The following is an 18,321-nucleotide window of genomic DNA, read 5'->3' as shown; positions in this document are numbered from 1 at the left end:
GATTCTTTATTTAATTATTCTGAAGATGGTATTGAGCTAGTTATAGTAATACAGAAAATAAAATCAGTAATATATTTTTAACAAGCTCCTATGTCAACATATTTCTATAAGTTATTTTGAGCTTAAAAGTTCTGTGATTTATGAGTAGTGTGGCTGTATAAAAATTAAAAACCAACACTGATGTCACTAAGTATCACAGTTAATAAATATTTGTGAAAACTTGATAGAGAAAATGTGTTAAGTGATATATATATATGTATATCATGGTAGAGATCTCAAAACTTCATTTCAGGCAAACTAATATCATTTCAAAACTTCACTATACAGATAATAATGTGAGTTTGTTGCTAGTGTTTGTCTTTGTTGTTTTTCAATATAACCATGTATCACTTGATGATAAGCTACACTGTAAAAATGTGTGCTGAGTTGATGTCACTACTGTGTGGGCATAGCAGAGTGCATTTCTACCAATTAATAGTGCGGGTCAATTACTTGATGTCCTTAAAAGACACTATAAGCAGGAGGATGTATGAGTCTGTCACCATCATAACATGCCATACTATTTATAGTTAATTTTCTAATAAGTGGAAGAATTGCACTCTAAGATGATGATAAAATCATAGTATAATATTCAACTAGTCACAGTCATTATCCCTTCAAAGTCATGTGCTATATATAATTGTATGTATTGCATATTGGTTCAGTGACAACACATAAAGCTCATTTCCATCAACATCTGGGCATACATAAGGTATTAGCTCTGATATTAATGACAGCCAGGATAACACTAGTAGATTTTCACCTTTATGTAAAGTCACCAGTTTTGTATAGGCAGTGTATTGGTAATCAAAACCTCATTACACAATCATGACTATTATTTGTATTGTTTTGTTATGCTTGTTTTTCAAGATTATGGAAATAGTTTATACTAAAAATTGTGAGAGTAGGTCATTTCTTTTCTAAATAACTTTTGTGTGAGATTGGTTTTCTCCATAAAGACAAGTGCATCAATAGACATTTGTGGCAGTATAAACTTCAGAATTATTTTTTTAGGTAAACTTTACTGCAACAGATGACTCCATATGACATAACTCAACTATAAATTATGTGTGAATCATTTGACTAGTGCTCATTTAATTTTGTGATTGTTTAGAAGGTTGTATAGGGAATATCATGTATTCTCCTTATTGAAGCAGATTTCATTTATTTGCTGATCCATTAGATTAAAACTTAAATAAAATCATATCATGCTTTAAGAACCTGCATTGATTTGTTGGTAACAAAAATTAATTTATATGCCTTCTACTATTTATCTATGAATTGGTCTTATTGAGTAACAATTTTCAAAGGTTATATTAGCTGGAAATGCATTGTAAGCTTTAGATGTGGCTGTGATGGGTCCTCATGAAGGTAAATTTAAAGGAAACACATAATACATGCTCCACATCTTGCTGACCTATACAGTAACTCCATCCTAATAGGTCATATTTCAGCTCTTAAAATTTTGATAAATAGCTGAGCCTCACAAAGGCTCTGTCCGTGGTGCTGAAACCTTTCATGAAACCTCTCATGATGTATGAGCATGTCTTACTGATAAATTCTAACGTCAGCTTCTGTGTGATAGTGATTCATCAGGTTGTAAAATCTGTTCTTAGGAAACATATTGAATTAACAAGTTCCATATTTTGGTTTTGTTGAAATTAACACAGCTTGTCCTTTCATTTTAAAGAGTTCGTAGCAATTACCTTCCACATTGTCAAAACCAGCTAGGATTTAATTAGAAACTGTCAATGCTAACACAAAAGAAATGTCTAATATCAACAAATAAATTGATATGGCTGCCACACTGGGAATGCTTACATGCTGGTGACGTGCTGATAATATGTACTCAGCCACTGTAAAATGTTAAGCACTTGGTTAAAAACAGCACAATAGTTATTAATATAGAAGCTCCTAGCTGGAGAGAAAAGTAATTTGCCTATTAAAACTATGACTTATTATTTAAGATTGGTATTTAAAATTAAGAATGTTTCTCCTTTGTGTAAAAAAAAAAAATGAGCTTGTTTTTGTAGAACTGTTTTTATTTGTAAAATGACTAAAACTCTCAATCTCCCTAGCTTTTGCTAATTTTTCAAGTAGAATTCTTTGACTTTATAGAAAGGATTTCAAAATGGTATTTTCATTTTTATAATGTGAAATTATTTTAACATGTGATTTTGGACACTTCTTGTTCAGTCTTCATTGATTGCTGTTTATGAGTGTATTTTACCCTAAATCATCTTTAGAATTTATCTTAGCTAATGAAACTGCTTCCTGACATTTTTTTCCAGTAGTATATACCTGTAACTTTATTTATGAGGGGTTCTGGCAGGAGAATCATGAGTTCAAGGCCACCATGTGCTACATAGCAAGTTTAAAGTGAGTCTAGTTTGCATAAATAGGCGCTGTTTCTAAACCTAACCTGCATTTTATTTTACCGCGAACACTGGAATCATTTGGATCACATGGTTTTTATATTGAATAGAGAAAACATATATAATTTAGAGTTTCAAAAAGTTGAACTTCACAAAGCTTTTCTATATATTCATATTTTATAGTAAAATTCTAAAATCTTGCTATTAAAATGGGACACATGATTACATTACTGCATTTGTGGTGGGACAGATTATTAAATTATTTGTTATATCACTGAAGCTCATTAAATCTCAAAGAAATGTGAAAATATGCTTAGATAAGTAAGCATACTGACATGGCAAAGTTTTTTTGCATAGTAGCCACTTCCAGCTGACCAATTCATTATTAAAATTAGGGTTTGATTTACTTCAGTATTGGATTTTCATCATTGAACCTAATAATTAAATCCTCTTCCAGAGCTTCTTGTTTCAAAAAAAATCTTTAAATGTATCATAATTTCCTGGATGGTTTAATTAATATTTAAAGTGCTAAATATAATGTTCTAATTTTTTAATATTGGTAAATTGCTGTCTAAAATCCATTTTGTGTATCAGAAAAATGTGGTTTCCAAACCCATTTTAAAAAACACCTTTAAAAAAGATTTGCACGTAAATGACTTCTAATCAGATGATATTTCCCAGAAATTATTCTTTATTTAGAAACAAAAACAAGACAAAAGCAATTGATTTTAATCCAAAATGTATTTTTCCTTATAAAAGAAGTCCACATACTCACTGTGTCTACTCTACAGAATTTGTCCTTTCCATTACACCACGTGTCAATTCAAGTTTATCTGGTCACTGCAAAAACTCGTGGCTAATATGTGTAATACAACACAGGAGGAGGTATTGCTCAGTTCAACTACTCTTCTATACTTAAAAAAAATACAGAAATGTTCACGTTAACTGCAGTCCTGACATAAAAGTTACATGAAAGTTCTAGAAAATGGAATTGTTTTATTTGGTTGCCACAGTACCCTTTGAATCCAGTCAATTAAAAATGCCGAACTTTCACCTTTTTCCCTTGGTCAGAAGCAGCATTGGTGATGCTGAGTCTTCCTTTCAGAAAGTGACATTCCTCTGCCTGTTTCCTGTTGTTGATGTTTAAGCACTGTTGCAGTCTCCAGCTTTTCTTTGAAGTAGGTTTGGTTGGTTGTTTTAGGACATATTTGTCGGCACACCTATAGCCGTTGCTTTTACTTCCAGTGATGCCCGTTTTTCTTTGCTGGACTCCCAGAGGTTGATTAGTGGAGGGTAAAGCTCACTGAATGCCAAGGCTGGCTTGTGACAGTGATTCACAGCATAGCTGTTGTCACCCTCACAGTTCCCCTCTTGTGAGATGCAGCTGAAAAGACACATTACACCAATGATCCCCAGAAGGCCTCCAACGCAGGCCACAAATACTGTGTGACTCTTTCTGTATTCTTTTCCGTCATGCTCGAGGCTCTTCGTGGTAACATTCACACATTGTTTTCTGCTTTTCTGATAGATGGTGGGAATATCAATACAAATTTTGTACTCGGTAGATGGTTTCAGATGAGTAAGATTATATACCTTGACATCTGCTGGTATCCGAGCACTTTGGGCAGCATGAGAGTCTTCAGTCTTGACAAAGGCTGTCCACTTAACACTGGATTTGAGAATTTTAGAGCTTGCTTTCCAAGACACCAGAACAGAATTGGCCCGGATATCTCTTATTTTAATATTCAGTGACCCATTGTTATCCTGAGGAACAGAACCTCCCACTTTGATCATAATAGACTTCAAGTCAGCACCCACTAGGTTAGTTGCTATGCAGGTGTACAGCCCACCTTCCTTTGGGGTTATGCCTCTTATGTCTAGTGTGCCTTCAGAATGAACATAGAACTTCTCTCTCAGAGTATTTGGCAATAGTTTTTTACCAGAAGGTGTGATCCAGTAGATTTCAGGCTGGGGTTCTGCAGTAGCTCTGCAGTGAAGCGAAACATAGCTGTCAGCTTCTACATCCAGATTAGAAGGAAAGCTCTCAGGAGCTATAAGAGGGAGGCAGATTTCCATCATATCCCTGAAATGCACTTGACGAACATTCTGGCCTTGAAATTCAGGTGGGTCCACACAGAACAGAGAATCTGGTTCCATAAACCGAATGTTGGTTTTGTTCATGTTAATCCAGCGGATTACACAGTCACACCGGATAGGATTGCTATGTATGCTGATTTCCTTGAGGTTTGGCAAAGACTCTATGGTACCGTGGTAGAGAGCACTGAGGGCATTGCTGTTTAGCATGAGGGATTCTAGCTTTGGGAGTCTGAAAAATGCATTAGGGTGAATGTAAGACAATCTGGGGTTGTTGGTAGCTTCTATTTTTCGCAAATCTGGCAAGTTATCCACAGCGAGACTGTCAATGGAGACAAGTTCAGGCATATTGTTTATCCCCAGCTCCTTCAAGTGTAGCATATTACTAAAATCACCCCTTCGTATTCTGTTAATAGGATTTTTATTTAGATCCAAAAACTTGAGGTTAATAGCTTTCTGAAGAGCAACCTGGGGTACCTTATTAAGCCTGTTATCATAAAAAGAGATGCTTTCCAGGTTTTCCAATCCAACCAAGGCATCGTCTGGTATTTCCGTGAGATTTATGCCAGCTATAACCAGGCTGCGAAGCTTGAGAAGAGGCTGAAAGTTCATGTCCTTGATTCTGATGATGGGGTTGTCTCCAAGCATCAGAATCTCGAGATTGGGAAGAGCATCAAACCACTTACTGTTGATCATCTGCAGTCTGTTTGAGTTGAGATGAAGGCGAAGAAGGTTGTGTAGGCCAATAAAGGCTCCGGGAGAAATGGTAGAGAGCAAGTTGTGATTAACATAAAGTTCTTGCAAGTTGCTCAGACCATACAGACACTTTTCAGGCAGCTCAGTTAGCTTGTTTTCCTCCAGGTACACAGAAAGAAGCTGAGACATCTTCTGTACATTGATATTAGTGACTGAAGATAAATTGTTTTGAGATAAGTCCAGGCCGGTAAGGTTTACTGGAAAGTCTACGGAATGTTCAATTCTTGCAATATTGTTAGTCTGTAGGAGCAGAATCTGTGTGTCTGCAGGCAATCTGGCTGGGAAGTTTAAAAGCCCTAAATCATTACAGTCCACTGTAGATGCTTCCATATAGGTGGATCTGGGGGTAAACCAAGGCCTGACCTCACATGTACATAATTGGGGGCAATCCACTTTTTTATCTACAGCCTGTACTAGTGTAGTGATAGCTAGGCCAAGTAGCACATGGACTTGGAGTGGCGTGTCCTTCATCTTAGCTTTTGTCTTCAGAAATTTTTACAGGCCCTTAAGGATTCCAGTCACCGTCAGTAAGTTCAGTAGGAGCTGACTGATGAGGGAAGTATTTGCATTTGTCAAATGATGAACTCCACAGGACTGTAGGTGTTTTCTTCATGGAAATACTTATGAGTGCCACACATGTATTTTCCAAAATTTGCATGCATAGTGGAGAAAAGCTGCTTGCTGTCTCCTCAGTGATAGGGTATTTATGGAATCTTTGAAGATGGTCTATGTATAGATGGTCATAGGATATGGAGCAATTCATTGATTTGGAAGTCTGTGATTCACATCCCGTGCTTATCCAGTACTTGCAGATGAAGTGGCATTATTCTAAGTGCAATTAAAGGAGAGAAAAAAAATTAGTTCAAGAGGAAAATCCATAATTAATGTTTAACTAGATATAATTATTCCACACATATAAATATTACTAGAGTTTACAATTATTTCAGTACATTGTCATGACTTTGTCCTTATTATTGGCTCAGACATTAGGTAAATCAAGAATTTAAGCTTCAGAGGACTGACGGTTCATTCAGTATGATAAATGTCCTTCTAGAATTTTTCAGTTGTTTCAATTCTTTGTTTATATCTCTAGCTTTACTTTATGTTTCTTTGTCTTTATGAATGAACGATAGTGAAAAATAAAAGACAATAGCTTTGAGGGCATGGTGAGGTTTGATGTAGTGAAAAATAAAAGACAATAGCTTTGAGGGCATGGTGAGGTTTGATGTATGGTCTAAACAAATAATCCTGTATTATTATAATCAAATAGTGAGCCTGTAGTTTATCCTACCACTTATAGTCAGCACTTGGGAGCAAAATTATTCCTGATTTCTGAATGAGCTAAGTAGTGATGTTTGCCACAATTCCTTATTTCCGTTCCTGCCTCTCTCTGTCACCTGCTTTGTATAAAATGATTTGAGAGTTTCAAAAATTGGAGGCTAATTTACCTTACTATAGATATACTTGTATAAAATTAACATAAGATGAAGATTTGATTGTTTATCATTGAGAATAATTTGCATCCCATCAGTAGCTAGCAATAAAAACAACTGTCTTACATCTCTAAAGTGGATATTCCTTCTTTAAGTGTTTTTTTTTTGTTTGTTTTGTTTTTTTTTTTTTTCAAAAACATAAGAAGTTCAAAATTACATTACAGTTTGTTCAACAGGATGTAGTATTGGTAGGTAGGTCTATGCTTGATCCAGGTTGCTGGTGAGCTACCTCCTGTGTCTTCACGTGGTTTAGAGAGTCAGGTGTGGCTAGACCTTTCATTTTGGGCTTCTTGCTTCTCAGCATTGAGGGTTACAGTGGTATAACTAGATGAAGATATGGTGGACATTTTAGCAATATACATTAAAAATATCCATACACATAAACATAAATGGCATGTGTTCTTATAGAGAGGTAGAAATATTACTGTTTTAAAATAAATATTTATTTTTAAGGAAATATTATGATTCACTGACAGTTTACTTTTACAGCTATCTTCTCTCTTCCCCTAACACTCACAAATGTGATTTTGTCTGATATTGAGTGGTGATTTTTCTTCAGTTAACTATTAACTTGCCTTGAGTCAAAGGCATCTGAAATATTTTTTCACTCTTCAAGCCTGTGTCCTCTGGGAAGACTGCCTTTCATATAACTTCTCCCTCTTGCTTCTCAGCATTTTATGCTTCCTGTCACACCTCCTCTAGCACATGAGATTTGCTTGTATTTTCCTGACCTTGGTAACTGGAATGTAGCACAAACTCAAGAAATTTGTAGAGTATGCCAGTGAATGAATGTGAGGAAAATGTACATTTCTACAATTTTACATACAATAAAAGCAATCCCGTTTGTTCATTTTTAAACATTCATAAATTTAACTGCTCATATTCATGTTTATTTTACTACGAACACAAATTCTATACTAACTATATTTTATATAAGATTTAAGTTTTAATTTTGAGGATTACACAAAGGAATGTTAGACTCTAACCATGGTATTTCTCAACCTTCCCAATGTTGTGGTGACCCATACAGTTTCTCATGTTATGGTGACCCCTAACCTTAAAATTATTTGTTGCTACTTCATAAATATGATTTTGCTACTGTTATGATTAATAGTGTAAATATCTGACATGCAGGATCTCTGATATGCAACTTCCGAACGAGTCATGACCTATAAGTTGAGAACTGCTGATCTACTGTATCTGTGGTTCATTCATTTGTAATTTAGTGAGATTTATTAAGCAACTTCTATGTTTTAGTTATTGGGTTAATAGCCAATAGAGAAAAAGATCACTGGGATATTATCACTTCCTATAGTGAAGTTTCAGGCAGGAAGTCAAAGCATTAGTAAATAGATGGTTAAAATACATGCAAATGAGAGGCCAGAGAGACAGCAGCCTACAGAAATGGCAACTGAAAGACACCAGTATGGAAACCCATTACCTCTTATGTTCAAGATGAAGGAAAAGCCTAGGTAGAAATTACAAAATACACTTCTGTATGTTTTAATAAATCACTCAGCTGAGAATGAAGGAGATGTGACTTCTGCCAGTTAATTGGTTATATCTGCTTCCTCCAGCTGTGTGAAGGCGAGCGTAGGTCCTGCAAGTTAACTGGAAGATGAATTATTAAATGACATGATTCATAGAATAATGTAAGTTTTTAATTTGGAAATTATCATGATGGGTATCTTTGAACATTTGTGTTTATGTTTGATTAGAACATTTTTCTGATTCCATTCGATCAATTGCATAGCCATAGCTTTTAGACAATAGTTTGAGCTAGGTTTATCTGGAAAACTTTCAAAAGGAAGAGTTCTTATAGCAGTGTACAACCTTAAATTTTGCTTATGCTGGTATCTGGGAAGACTTTGGGAGGGTGGAAAGAATAGCAGACTATGGAATATTGACTTTGTCTTACATCCATGGAAAATGCTGTGATGCTTTCACTAGCAGCTATTTTCACACACTATTTGCAAGGTTCTAAGGCAGAAGCTGTCTTACTTCTTAGTGCTTCACAACTTCTGAGTCTTCTTATTAACAATTGTTTATGTTACCAATGGCCTTGCAAAATAGGGTAGTGAGGTGCTTGTATAGCCATGTGCTTTTAATGAACGGGACCTGAAACCTTACAATATTATAATCCCTCCTGCTAGAGGTCTTCCCTGCCTAAGAACATTTGGCTGATAAACAATAGGGTAGGATGAGGACACAGTGTCTCCCACTTATGTGGCCGAATCTTTCTAGAAGGTCACCCTGACCATGTGAGTAGAATTAAGGAGGTAATTTTAACAAACATCTAATATGGTGGAATTTTTTTCTTAGATTTGCTAAAACTCTCCTCTTCAGATTTGAAGTGTAGAAAATTCATTTTGCCAAAACCAGTTATGCTGAAGGTGTGACTCACACAAACTAAACTCACATGGAACTAGTATACAAAGCAGAAGTATCATCTTATTACAAGAAATGTGACTAAAAGAAAGATTACAACTCCTGGGTCGACTGTATAGCAAGCACCATTGCTCCATTAGAAAAACAGACTTGGAAGTTTTCAGTGCAGCATTGAAAGGATCTCAGGAGTAAATGTACATTTCCATCAGTTTACGTAAAATTCAAGCATTCCAACTTGTTCATTTTTTGAACCTTCAACAAATGTATCTCCTCTTATTTGTATTTATTTCACCACATACTAGAACTGCATATTACCTATGTTTCATGTAAGAATGAAATTATACATTAGTTATCACCTTATGTATAAATAAGTCTTGTGTCTGTAGCTCCCTTATGAATATAGGCTCAGAGGCAGCAAAGTCAGATTCAGGCTCTTGGTTTTCATAGTCATGACATTGAAGGCTTCCTTTCCTGCTACAGGACACATTATGCCTGTTGAGGCTCAACCTGCTGCCTGGTGTGACCCAAACCCAGGTGCCTTGGCTGGAATCTTTTCCTTTGTTACTTCTCAACTTTTACCATAACTGTCATACACGTTTATTTGAGAGTCTAATGAAAATGAAATTATTAGTAATAAAAGTATATATGTTAGGTTATTAGATTATGGATAGTTGTGTACTGACTGATTACTCTTTTGCTAGACATTTAATGATTTGATTATTGTTCTTTTTAGAGCATAAGGTTATTATGATTTAAATCATTGCTCAACTTGATTTATTTGATTATATTAATACATTTAATTGGTTGATCAGAACTTAGTTAATAATAATTTGCTGATTAATTGCTTACAAGTGTGTCTTTCCACAATTTGTATTGAATGATAGCAAATCAAACAACGATTATCATAATTTAAAAGATGATTCAAATATTCAACAATAAAGAATAATCAGAAAGGAGTAGATAAAAGATGCATCATCACACTTTTAAGGCAATTAATTTTCCTTAAGAAATTTCACCTTTCTCTGCCAAGCATCTACTTGAACGCGAGACATGCATAGCTACTTGAAAGTGAGAGAAGTTACAGCCATTTTAAAACAGCCATTTTTTTTTCAACCGATGCATTAGTTTCACCACTGAGGAAATGTTTTCCCGCTAGTAGCCGTTTGAAGATTTGAGCTACATAGTTGACCTTAAAGGAGTTTTCTTCCTTTTCCTATACATTGGTACAAGAAGTTTAAAAATAACCCATTGCAAAACTAAAAATAAGTTGACCAGCTTAAATGTAGTTTAAGTAAATTTCTCAGAATTTCAAAAAAAAAAAAAAAAAAAAAACCATCCTCACCTCTCTTTTGCCAGGTCCTGGTTTTCTAGCTGCTGTTCATAGGTTTTGATCACACAGAATAAAAGATAAAGACTTTTTGAGAAGCATTTCAAATTTAGGAAAACGTGAACTAGATCACTGCAAATTTACTTAAATAATGTCCTGTATTCCATCATTTATCAAGGATTTCAGACTTCAGGGAAAAATCTGCATTTTGACTTGAGGCTTAAAGATTTTACAAGTAGATATTATGAATTGACTGATGAATGCATTAAAAAAAACCCGCTTGATGTATAGACAGAATTTCTCTCTTTCCCTTACACTGTGGTAATTTAGCAGCATATAGATATGCTTACCAGGCACAGAGTGTGGCCCGTAGGTGGATGAAGTCTTAGTGCGTTCAGGAATTAGGATCTCAATGAGTTCACTTTTATTCTTCTCAGTCCCTTTTGTTTGTTTTCATAGAGAACTATTTTAAAACATCATTTTTAAATCTTGAGGACATCACACTAATATGTTAAAGCAAGATAGACTGAAATTGTGTATCTTAAAAGCTCAGACAATATTGAAATGTCATTAGAAATGGAAAACTTTATTTTAACGTATGGTAGTTGTCAGGATGCTCGCACATGACTGGAATGGCCTTGACAGTGAGATCATCATGCATTCTCCCTTTCACGTATGTATCCATCCACCCTTGAGTCAATACTCTTGGGTGCACAGTATACCAGATAGTGTGTTTTCATTTCACTGTATACATCATTTGCTTTTTAAAACTGAAAAATTAAAATATATATATTAAAATATATATGGATGGATGGATAGATAGATAGATAGATAGATAGATAGATAGATAGATAGATCAGTCTCTCGGCTACCATAAGCCTTTCTTGTGGCCTGAATCAAGTCCTTTTTTAAATTTTGTTTTATTTTTAATTTAAGAAGCACTTGGAAATGTGGGATATTTTTCCCTAATGTATGTCTTACTCCTTTGTGCTCCCTGAATGTTTTGCAAAGCTTATTTAGTTTCTCCAGTTGCCTCCCCATGCAGATCGTGCCTGCAGAAGAGCAACAGGCTTAAAATATTTTATATGGAGCACTGACAGCATGAAGCATCCCAATTTAGTTCACTGAAAGAAATCAATTTTAAAAATTCTCATATTTTTTAATGCCTGTGGACACTCATCATGGCTGAGATTTCTTTTTAGTATATTTTTGATCAGAATCAAAAAGAAAACATCTATATGGGATTGCATATGAACTCTTTTTATGGAGGAAAGCCTTGTGATCTCCACAGTGGAGAGAGTCCTGTCCTGGTTCTTCTTTGTGTCTCATCATTGGCTAGTCACTGAATGATCACCTCTTTGAGGCAGGCAATCTTGTAGACATGGAAAGATGGCCATAAGTAAGACCCTGTATCTGCTTGCAAATTTCTCAGTGGGTTGAGTCAATAAGGAGTATACTGCACAGTCAATGTGATTTACAATAAAGCCATGTGTAATGGTTTGAGTGTGTGCTGAGGAAAGAATGCTTAATTCTGTCTGTATAGCAGGGGTAACTGAAATGTTACCAGGTCTTTTATGTTGTTTATAATAGAATGTTCCTTTAGGGTAGGGGAGAAACTGGTGGACAAGACAAATTTAAAACGTACTATCTTTTCAATGATGCTTTACAATTCAGAAGCTTAAGAGCATAATGTTCCTTTGCTTGTACCTCATTATGGGTATTATAAAGGCTGTACCATGTGGAAGAGAAACATTTTGATACTTGACTCCAGGGGGGAAAATTGGTGAAGTTAGAAAGTTGCCATGGCTACATTAAAACCCAGCTTTCCCCTTTCTTTTATAACGAATGATCTCAGTTCATTTGTATGAATATCTCTAAACCCATTCTTCTATTATCTGATTTTAGAGTACCTTGTTGTAAAAATTCAGCCTTCCTTTATTTTTAATGGAAGGTTTCATAACCCTAAAGAATTGTTAAGTTTTACTATACATATTCAAGAAAACATTTTTCTTTTTACTGGGAAAATAGTTATTTTCTAGTCTCTCAAACCCAGTTACCTGAACTTGTTTATTGCTTTTTAAGAAAGTGGACCCTTCAAATATTCACAAGTAAAATATTGACCTCTTTACTGAATAAGTTAAATTACTCTTGCTTTGCATAAAGTCATATGGCACTGGTTTATAAAAGACTTGGTGTCTATGGATAAAATATCCTTTCTTCTGTGCTACAAATTACTGATTTTTTTTTTAAGCTTAGAAATTGGATTACATGGTATTTGAGATCTCTTTACATTCCCAGTCTGTATATGTATGGTACTATTCGGTGAATAAAAATATTCTTAAAGTGTTTGACAATTGTCTAGGTGCTAACTCATTTATTGCAGTTTAACCTTTGAGTTCTTTATTCTATCATGTTTGTGTTCACTACTCTTACCCTGCACCATTAACAAGTTAGGATCAGTGCGTTTTACTCATGATGGCCTTTAAAGGCTATCAAATTAGTTGTCTGTCATTATTCCAAATTAATTGTCTACCATTATTAGTATTTCATTTCCTGCTTATATCTACACCGTGATAAATGGAAAAGAGTATCACCTCAGTCATCAAATGAAGGAGGCAAACAGCCTGAGGTGAGGTGCCTTGATGTGGACACAGCCATTGAGAACAAGGATCTTCATTTAGCCTCCAAGTGTTTATCAACTACTAAGATCCACTTTGTGTCTGATTGTTACTGAAAGAGCACCATTCACCTGCCTGTTTTCTCAGACGTGTGCTCATTGAGTTGGGGGTTGTTGCTATTTTTGATTGGTTTTCTTCTGATCATAACACTTTATTCCAATGAAAACAGGTAGGCATTGTGGAAGGACAATAATGAGAGATCTGTCTGGTCCCTAGGGGTGATTTTGTTGTGCACTTCAACCAATCAGATTTCTCTCTGAGCTTTAGTTTCATACAAGAAGGGTATTTCAGTTGAAATTTTCATGTTTCCATGTGGATTGTTAATACTGTGTGGATTTCAGCACCTCCTTGAATGATGAGTTGCCATTATGAAGAAGTCTGCTTCTTAGGATTAGCTGTAGAGAGTGAGAGATGCAACCAGAAGACAAGGACTATTATTGCTGGTGTTGTGATTTTTGGACCATCACAGATTATCTAAGTATTCACACTATGAAAAGAATTCTTATGTATATTTATTTTTGTTCAACCAAGCACTTAATTAGTATATTATATGTGAAAATGTGTTGAGCATAATTAGCAGAGCACATGGCATTCTAAGCTATAAACTTTTTTTGTGTGCTTGAATTTCTTCCTCTCTCCATATTCTTAGGAAGTCTAAAATTTACATCAGAACTGTACTGTGTCTAGTATTATTTGAGAACTACTTGAGAATATGTGAATGTTGATATCCCTTTTACACTTCTCCTTTATTCTCCCCTTATTTAGCATTTATGTAGTCCCAAGTGTGTTCCTCTATAGGGAAAGTGCTCATTTGTGGGTTTTGTTTAACCTTGACTCATCTCAGAGTAAAGTGCCATTATCCTATATTTTGAATTGGGAGACAGAGATGAAATCTTGCTTGAGGTTGTAGTTGAATCATAGATCTATGTGGAAAATGTTCTTTGTTAAATTACAAACACACCAGTCACAGAATATTATGAAAATGTGCACATTTAAGGAGACATCCTTGCAACCCCTTGTGATTTTATTTGCATATAATTATATGATTTTCATAATAACCTTAAATTCATTCAAAACTATTTCAATGTAGTCCTTTGTGAAGGCATAATATATTTGAATAGTTTCTGAAGGGGTGTATGCTGAAATTTCGTGATACTCTTAGATTCTCATCATATTTACTTACATATTTAATATGTTTTTCAAGCCTTACCATAGAAATAATTTCTCTAGGGTCACAAGTATTCTTTAAAATGATTTTTAGGACTTGAATAAATAGAGATTTTTGGAAGTTTTGAAATTGCATGTGTTAAGAACTGAATCTCTGCCTCTGTATACTAGTCAAGTGCTTATGTAATTACATTTTTAACCCTGGGATTATTTTTAACTAATATCTCTATTTATCTCTATCTATCTATCTATCTATCTATCTATCTATCTATCTATCTATCATCTATCTATCTGCATGCATGTGTACAGCTCCCCTCTCTTGAAGCTTTAGTTTATCTTGATTTTCACTGGGCAAGGCTTCTGTTTTATCAGCAATACCACAATAGGTGATAATCAAAAGATGCCCTCAAATTTTTTTCCTCTTTGATAAACTCAGTTGGAAGAAATCAAAGGTCAGTGGCCTGTGAAGATGGGGAGGGAACCTTTGGGTAAGAGGCTAATCACATACTCTGGTCAGAGGTAGGTCCACGGTTAATTTGTGATTCTATCACAGATGTCTCAAGGTCAAGTTGTAGAGTTCTTTAACAGCAACTTAGAGTGTATGGGCCCTGGGATTTTCATATTTTGTCCCAAATATAATAGAATTTTGACACTCATTACTTTTTTATTACTCCTTCTTTAAATCATGGTGTCTCTTTTCTTAGTTGTTACTGTTTTCTCTGTGTCTCTGTCTTTCTGTCTGTCTCTTTGTCTACCTCTCTGTGTCTTATGTCTCACACAAACACACAGACAGACAAACATACACACACAGAGAGAAAGAGAGACTAGACACACACACACACACACACACACACACACACACACACACACACACACACGGCCTGCTGAGGCCATTTAGTGTTGCTTATGGACATGCTGATGCGGAAGAATGGAAATCTCTTGGTAGCCCCACCCATGGACAAAGAACTACAAGCAACTAAGTAATGCTGAGAGCAAGAGAAATCTTTTCTAAAGATGAGCCCTCTAATAGTTTTCCAGTGCCAAGCAGCCATCATTGAAATCATATATTCATTGCTAAATAAAACAAAGAAAAACATAGTATATCAGTGTTATTGCTGAAATTTGAGAAAATAAACTATATTTTGAAAGGCAGTCAAATAATAATCAGATCTTGTGGTCAAATTCTTTCCTCAAATGATGTAACAAAGACTGTAGGACCACAGTGTTCAGGGTAATCCTCTGCCTGATGTGAGATCGGTGATGGATAGTGCTTTGCTGTTTCTCAGCCTAAGGCAGGAAGCCATACAGATGTGCTCTATATTCTTAATTCTTTATAATGAGCATGGAACAGTTTGTGTTTTAATTTAAAAATTGTGCCAAATTTCCCTCATGCTCCATGGTTTTCCCATTATACTCTTGACGATTTGCTTAAAGCAGCTTTGCTGTATTTTTGTCCAGGGACTACAAACAGGATTAAAACACAAACTCAATGGAAGGCTTCACAATTCTTGAATTACAGCGTTGAGTTTCAGAAGTAATCTTTTAAGCAACACACAGATGCAGCTTTTGTGTCTGTGTGCACAGTAAGATGTACAAACATCTTACTGTGTGGACATTCCTTTCTGCACTGATTGTATTCCTAATACTTGCATTGGGATACACTGCCGTCAGATTGCCTTGTACCTTTTGGTGGGTTATCTCCTCTTTTTTGTGTATGATATTAGTGACTGAAGCCAAGGTCTTGTGAATGTTTTAAAGAAAAGTGCTCTACCACTGCTTAAAAAGGTCTCAAAGAACAGACAGACTTAGTTTTTTATACTTTCTGGGCCTATCAAACTTTATTATTTATTTCTTATTTCATTCATGGACATCAAACTCAAATATTTCTTCCAAGTTGGGCATGGCTGGACCATTCATACAAATGCATTTCTAAATCTTGACAAAAAAGGTGTCTGTTAAACCAATCCCATACATATGCATCCATTTTACTTTGAAGCCTGGCCCTCATCTCATGTATGGATCAAGTGAAAACTAGAAAACAAACTACCTCTTTAGAGGGATGTCTTAGAAATTGTCTTCAAATAATTTGGATTTTCATTTCAGAGCATCATTTTACATCAAAGAAAGTTCTACACTATACAATAGCAGCTTCAAAGTACAGGATATTAAACGTTCTTAGGTACTATTTGAATTTTACATACGAATGATGAGAAGAAATTTTTCCTTCCTTGTCAGATGACCTGGTATCCCAAATCCTTTCAATTTGGTTCACTTAACTATACTATTGCAGTATGACTAAATATAATGATTTTATAAAGTTATTTTACTATTATTTTATTTGTAAAATTCTTCTACAAAAGACAACTCATGTTACTCAATGAAGAATTATTAAATATGAGCTTCATAGTATTGAAAATATCAGGCCATTGAGATGGTTCACCAGGGAAGGCACTTGCCACCAAGCCTGACTACCTGAGTTTGATCCATGAGACACACATGGAGAATGTAGAGACCTAACTCTCAGGAGTTGTTCTCTAACCACTACACATGTGCTCTGAGGCATGTGCCTAAACGCAAATGTATGTATGTATGTATATATGTATGTATGTATGTATGTACATACGTTTATATATAAGATAGTCATTAGTCCTGGCAGTAAGTTCCATTACTAACTGAGTCATCTTGCTTGCCAATTGTTCTCTGTGTCTGATATTTAACTATAATAGTGGCTGGCATTGTGGCTCAATATCTACTAAATGAGTAAATGAATAGGTGAATGAGTGAATGAATACCATTTTTTCTTAATTATACATTAGGATGATAGACATTAAAAAAACTTCTCTAGAAGGCAGTCATTTTACCTTTCTGATCTCACTCATACACTGTGCATGAGTGGGTTGCTGAATGAAGATACAAACTTAGCAGATGAGACATCAGTATGCGTGTATTTTATTTCAGGACACTACAACACTAGAGCAAAACCCACATGAAAATACTATCATGCAAGAAGATGTAATTAAATTCAAACCATTGAAAAGCAATCTTTAAAAGCCTCCAACACTGCCTCTCCTGTGCAAGGTCTTCAATAAGTACTCTGTGTGGAAACCAAAGGAAATAACATTTATTGGCATATCTTTTTCAATGAAGGTGTGGTCGTCAATGGATTTTATATGTATGTATTTTATATTTTACATGGTAATGACATAGAGATGGAGAAATAAGGCATGCAGGTTCTTAAACTGGCCTCTGTAGTTTGACAACACAGGGAGCCATGTAAATTGGGACATAATATGCTCATAATGTCTTAAAGTACTAAAATATTTTTACAAAATAATGGAAAGTGCTGTAGCAACAACAAAGTAATAACAACTACACAGCTAATTGAGTGTAAGTGATGAGGGCTCTCTAGAAGACTGGCCTGATGTGGCTGGAGGCCAGACCTGGCTTACTCCAGCGGATAGTGATCAAATGGAAAATAATGGTTACACTGACAACCTGTGAAACTGCATCTTTAGTGAAGCGTGGCTTAGGAATTGCTGGAAAGTGACAAGATGGTGAACTTCAGAGAACACCCAGCTAATGAAATGTGCATATACTTTGTGAAGGAAAAAAAAAATGTATGCAAGTTCAAATACTATCTCCTGTGAGTAGTGTTATGAAAATATTGTTGGCGTTCAATCAGCTGACACTGCACACAGGTTGTGAGTAAAGTGTACTTCAAAATGTGTGCTTTGTGTCCTAGGTGCAGTAATACTTTCAGCAGAGTTGAAATTAGTGTGAGGAATACAGAGCTTTGTAATGGGCAGCTGAGTGCTTCAAATACATCTTTGGGAGTTCATTATTATCCAGTGAAATTATTGCTCACTAGATCTGAAATAACAAATCTGTGGCCTTGACATTTAATCAGAGCATGAAAACACGTTTATTGAATCTCGTATTTAAGATTATTGCTGCAGCAGCACCCCAATTAAAGCATGTGGACTTTCAAAATTCCATTCAGACAC

The 18,321-nt window shown here is 35.2% G+C and overlaps 2 protein-coding genes across 6 annotated transcripts in view; one reads left to right on the top strand and one right to left on the bottom strand.

The window, feature by feature from the left end:
• The window catches only part of Immp2l (inner mitochondrial membrane peptidase subunit 2), an 826,273-nt gene that overhangs the window by 396,080 nt on the left and 411,872 nt on the right, over positions 1-18,321 (top strand). The window lies entirely within an intron of this gene.
• Lrrn3 (leucine rich repeat neuronal 3) overlaps positions 3,088-18,321 on the bottom strand; it is a 31,652-nt gene continuing 16,418 nt past the window's right edge. Inside the window, exon 2 of the mRNA XM_034514316.2 lies at positions 3,088-6,092. Within this exon, the coding sequence (XP_034370207.1) occupies positions 3,612-5,735 (2,124 nt within the window). The 5' untranslated portion in view covers positions 5,736-6,092 and the 3' untranslated portion in view covers positions 3,088-3,611. The remainder of the gene's footprint in view (positions 6,093-18,321) is intronic.

This window comes from Arvicanthis niloticus, chromosome 11 (genome assembly GCF_011762505.2).
Source record: "Arvicanthis niloticus isolate mArvNil1 chromosome 11, mArvNil1.pat.X, whole genome shotgun sequence".
Lineage (NCBI taxonomy): Eukaryota > Metazoa > Chordata > Mammalia > Rodentia > Muridae > Arvicanthis > Arvicanthis niloticus.
The sequence above is the reverse complement of the archived record's forward strand: the minus strand, read 5'-3'. Positions and strand labels throughout refer to the sequence as shown.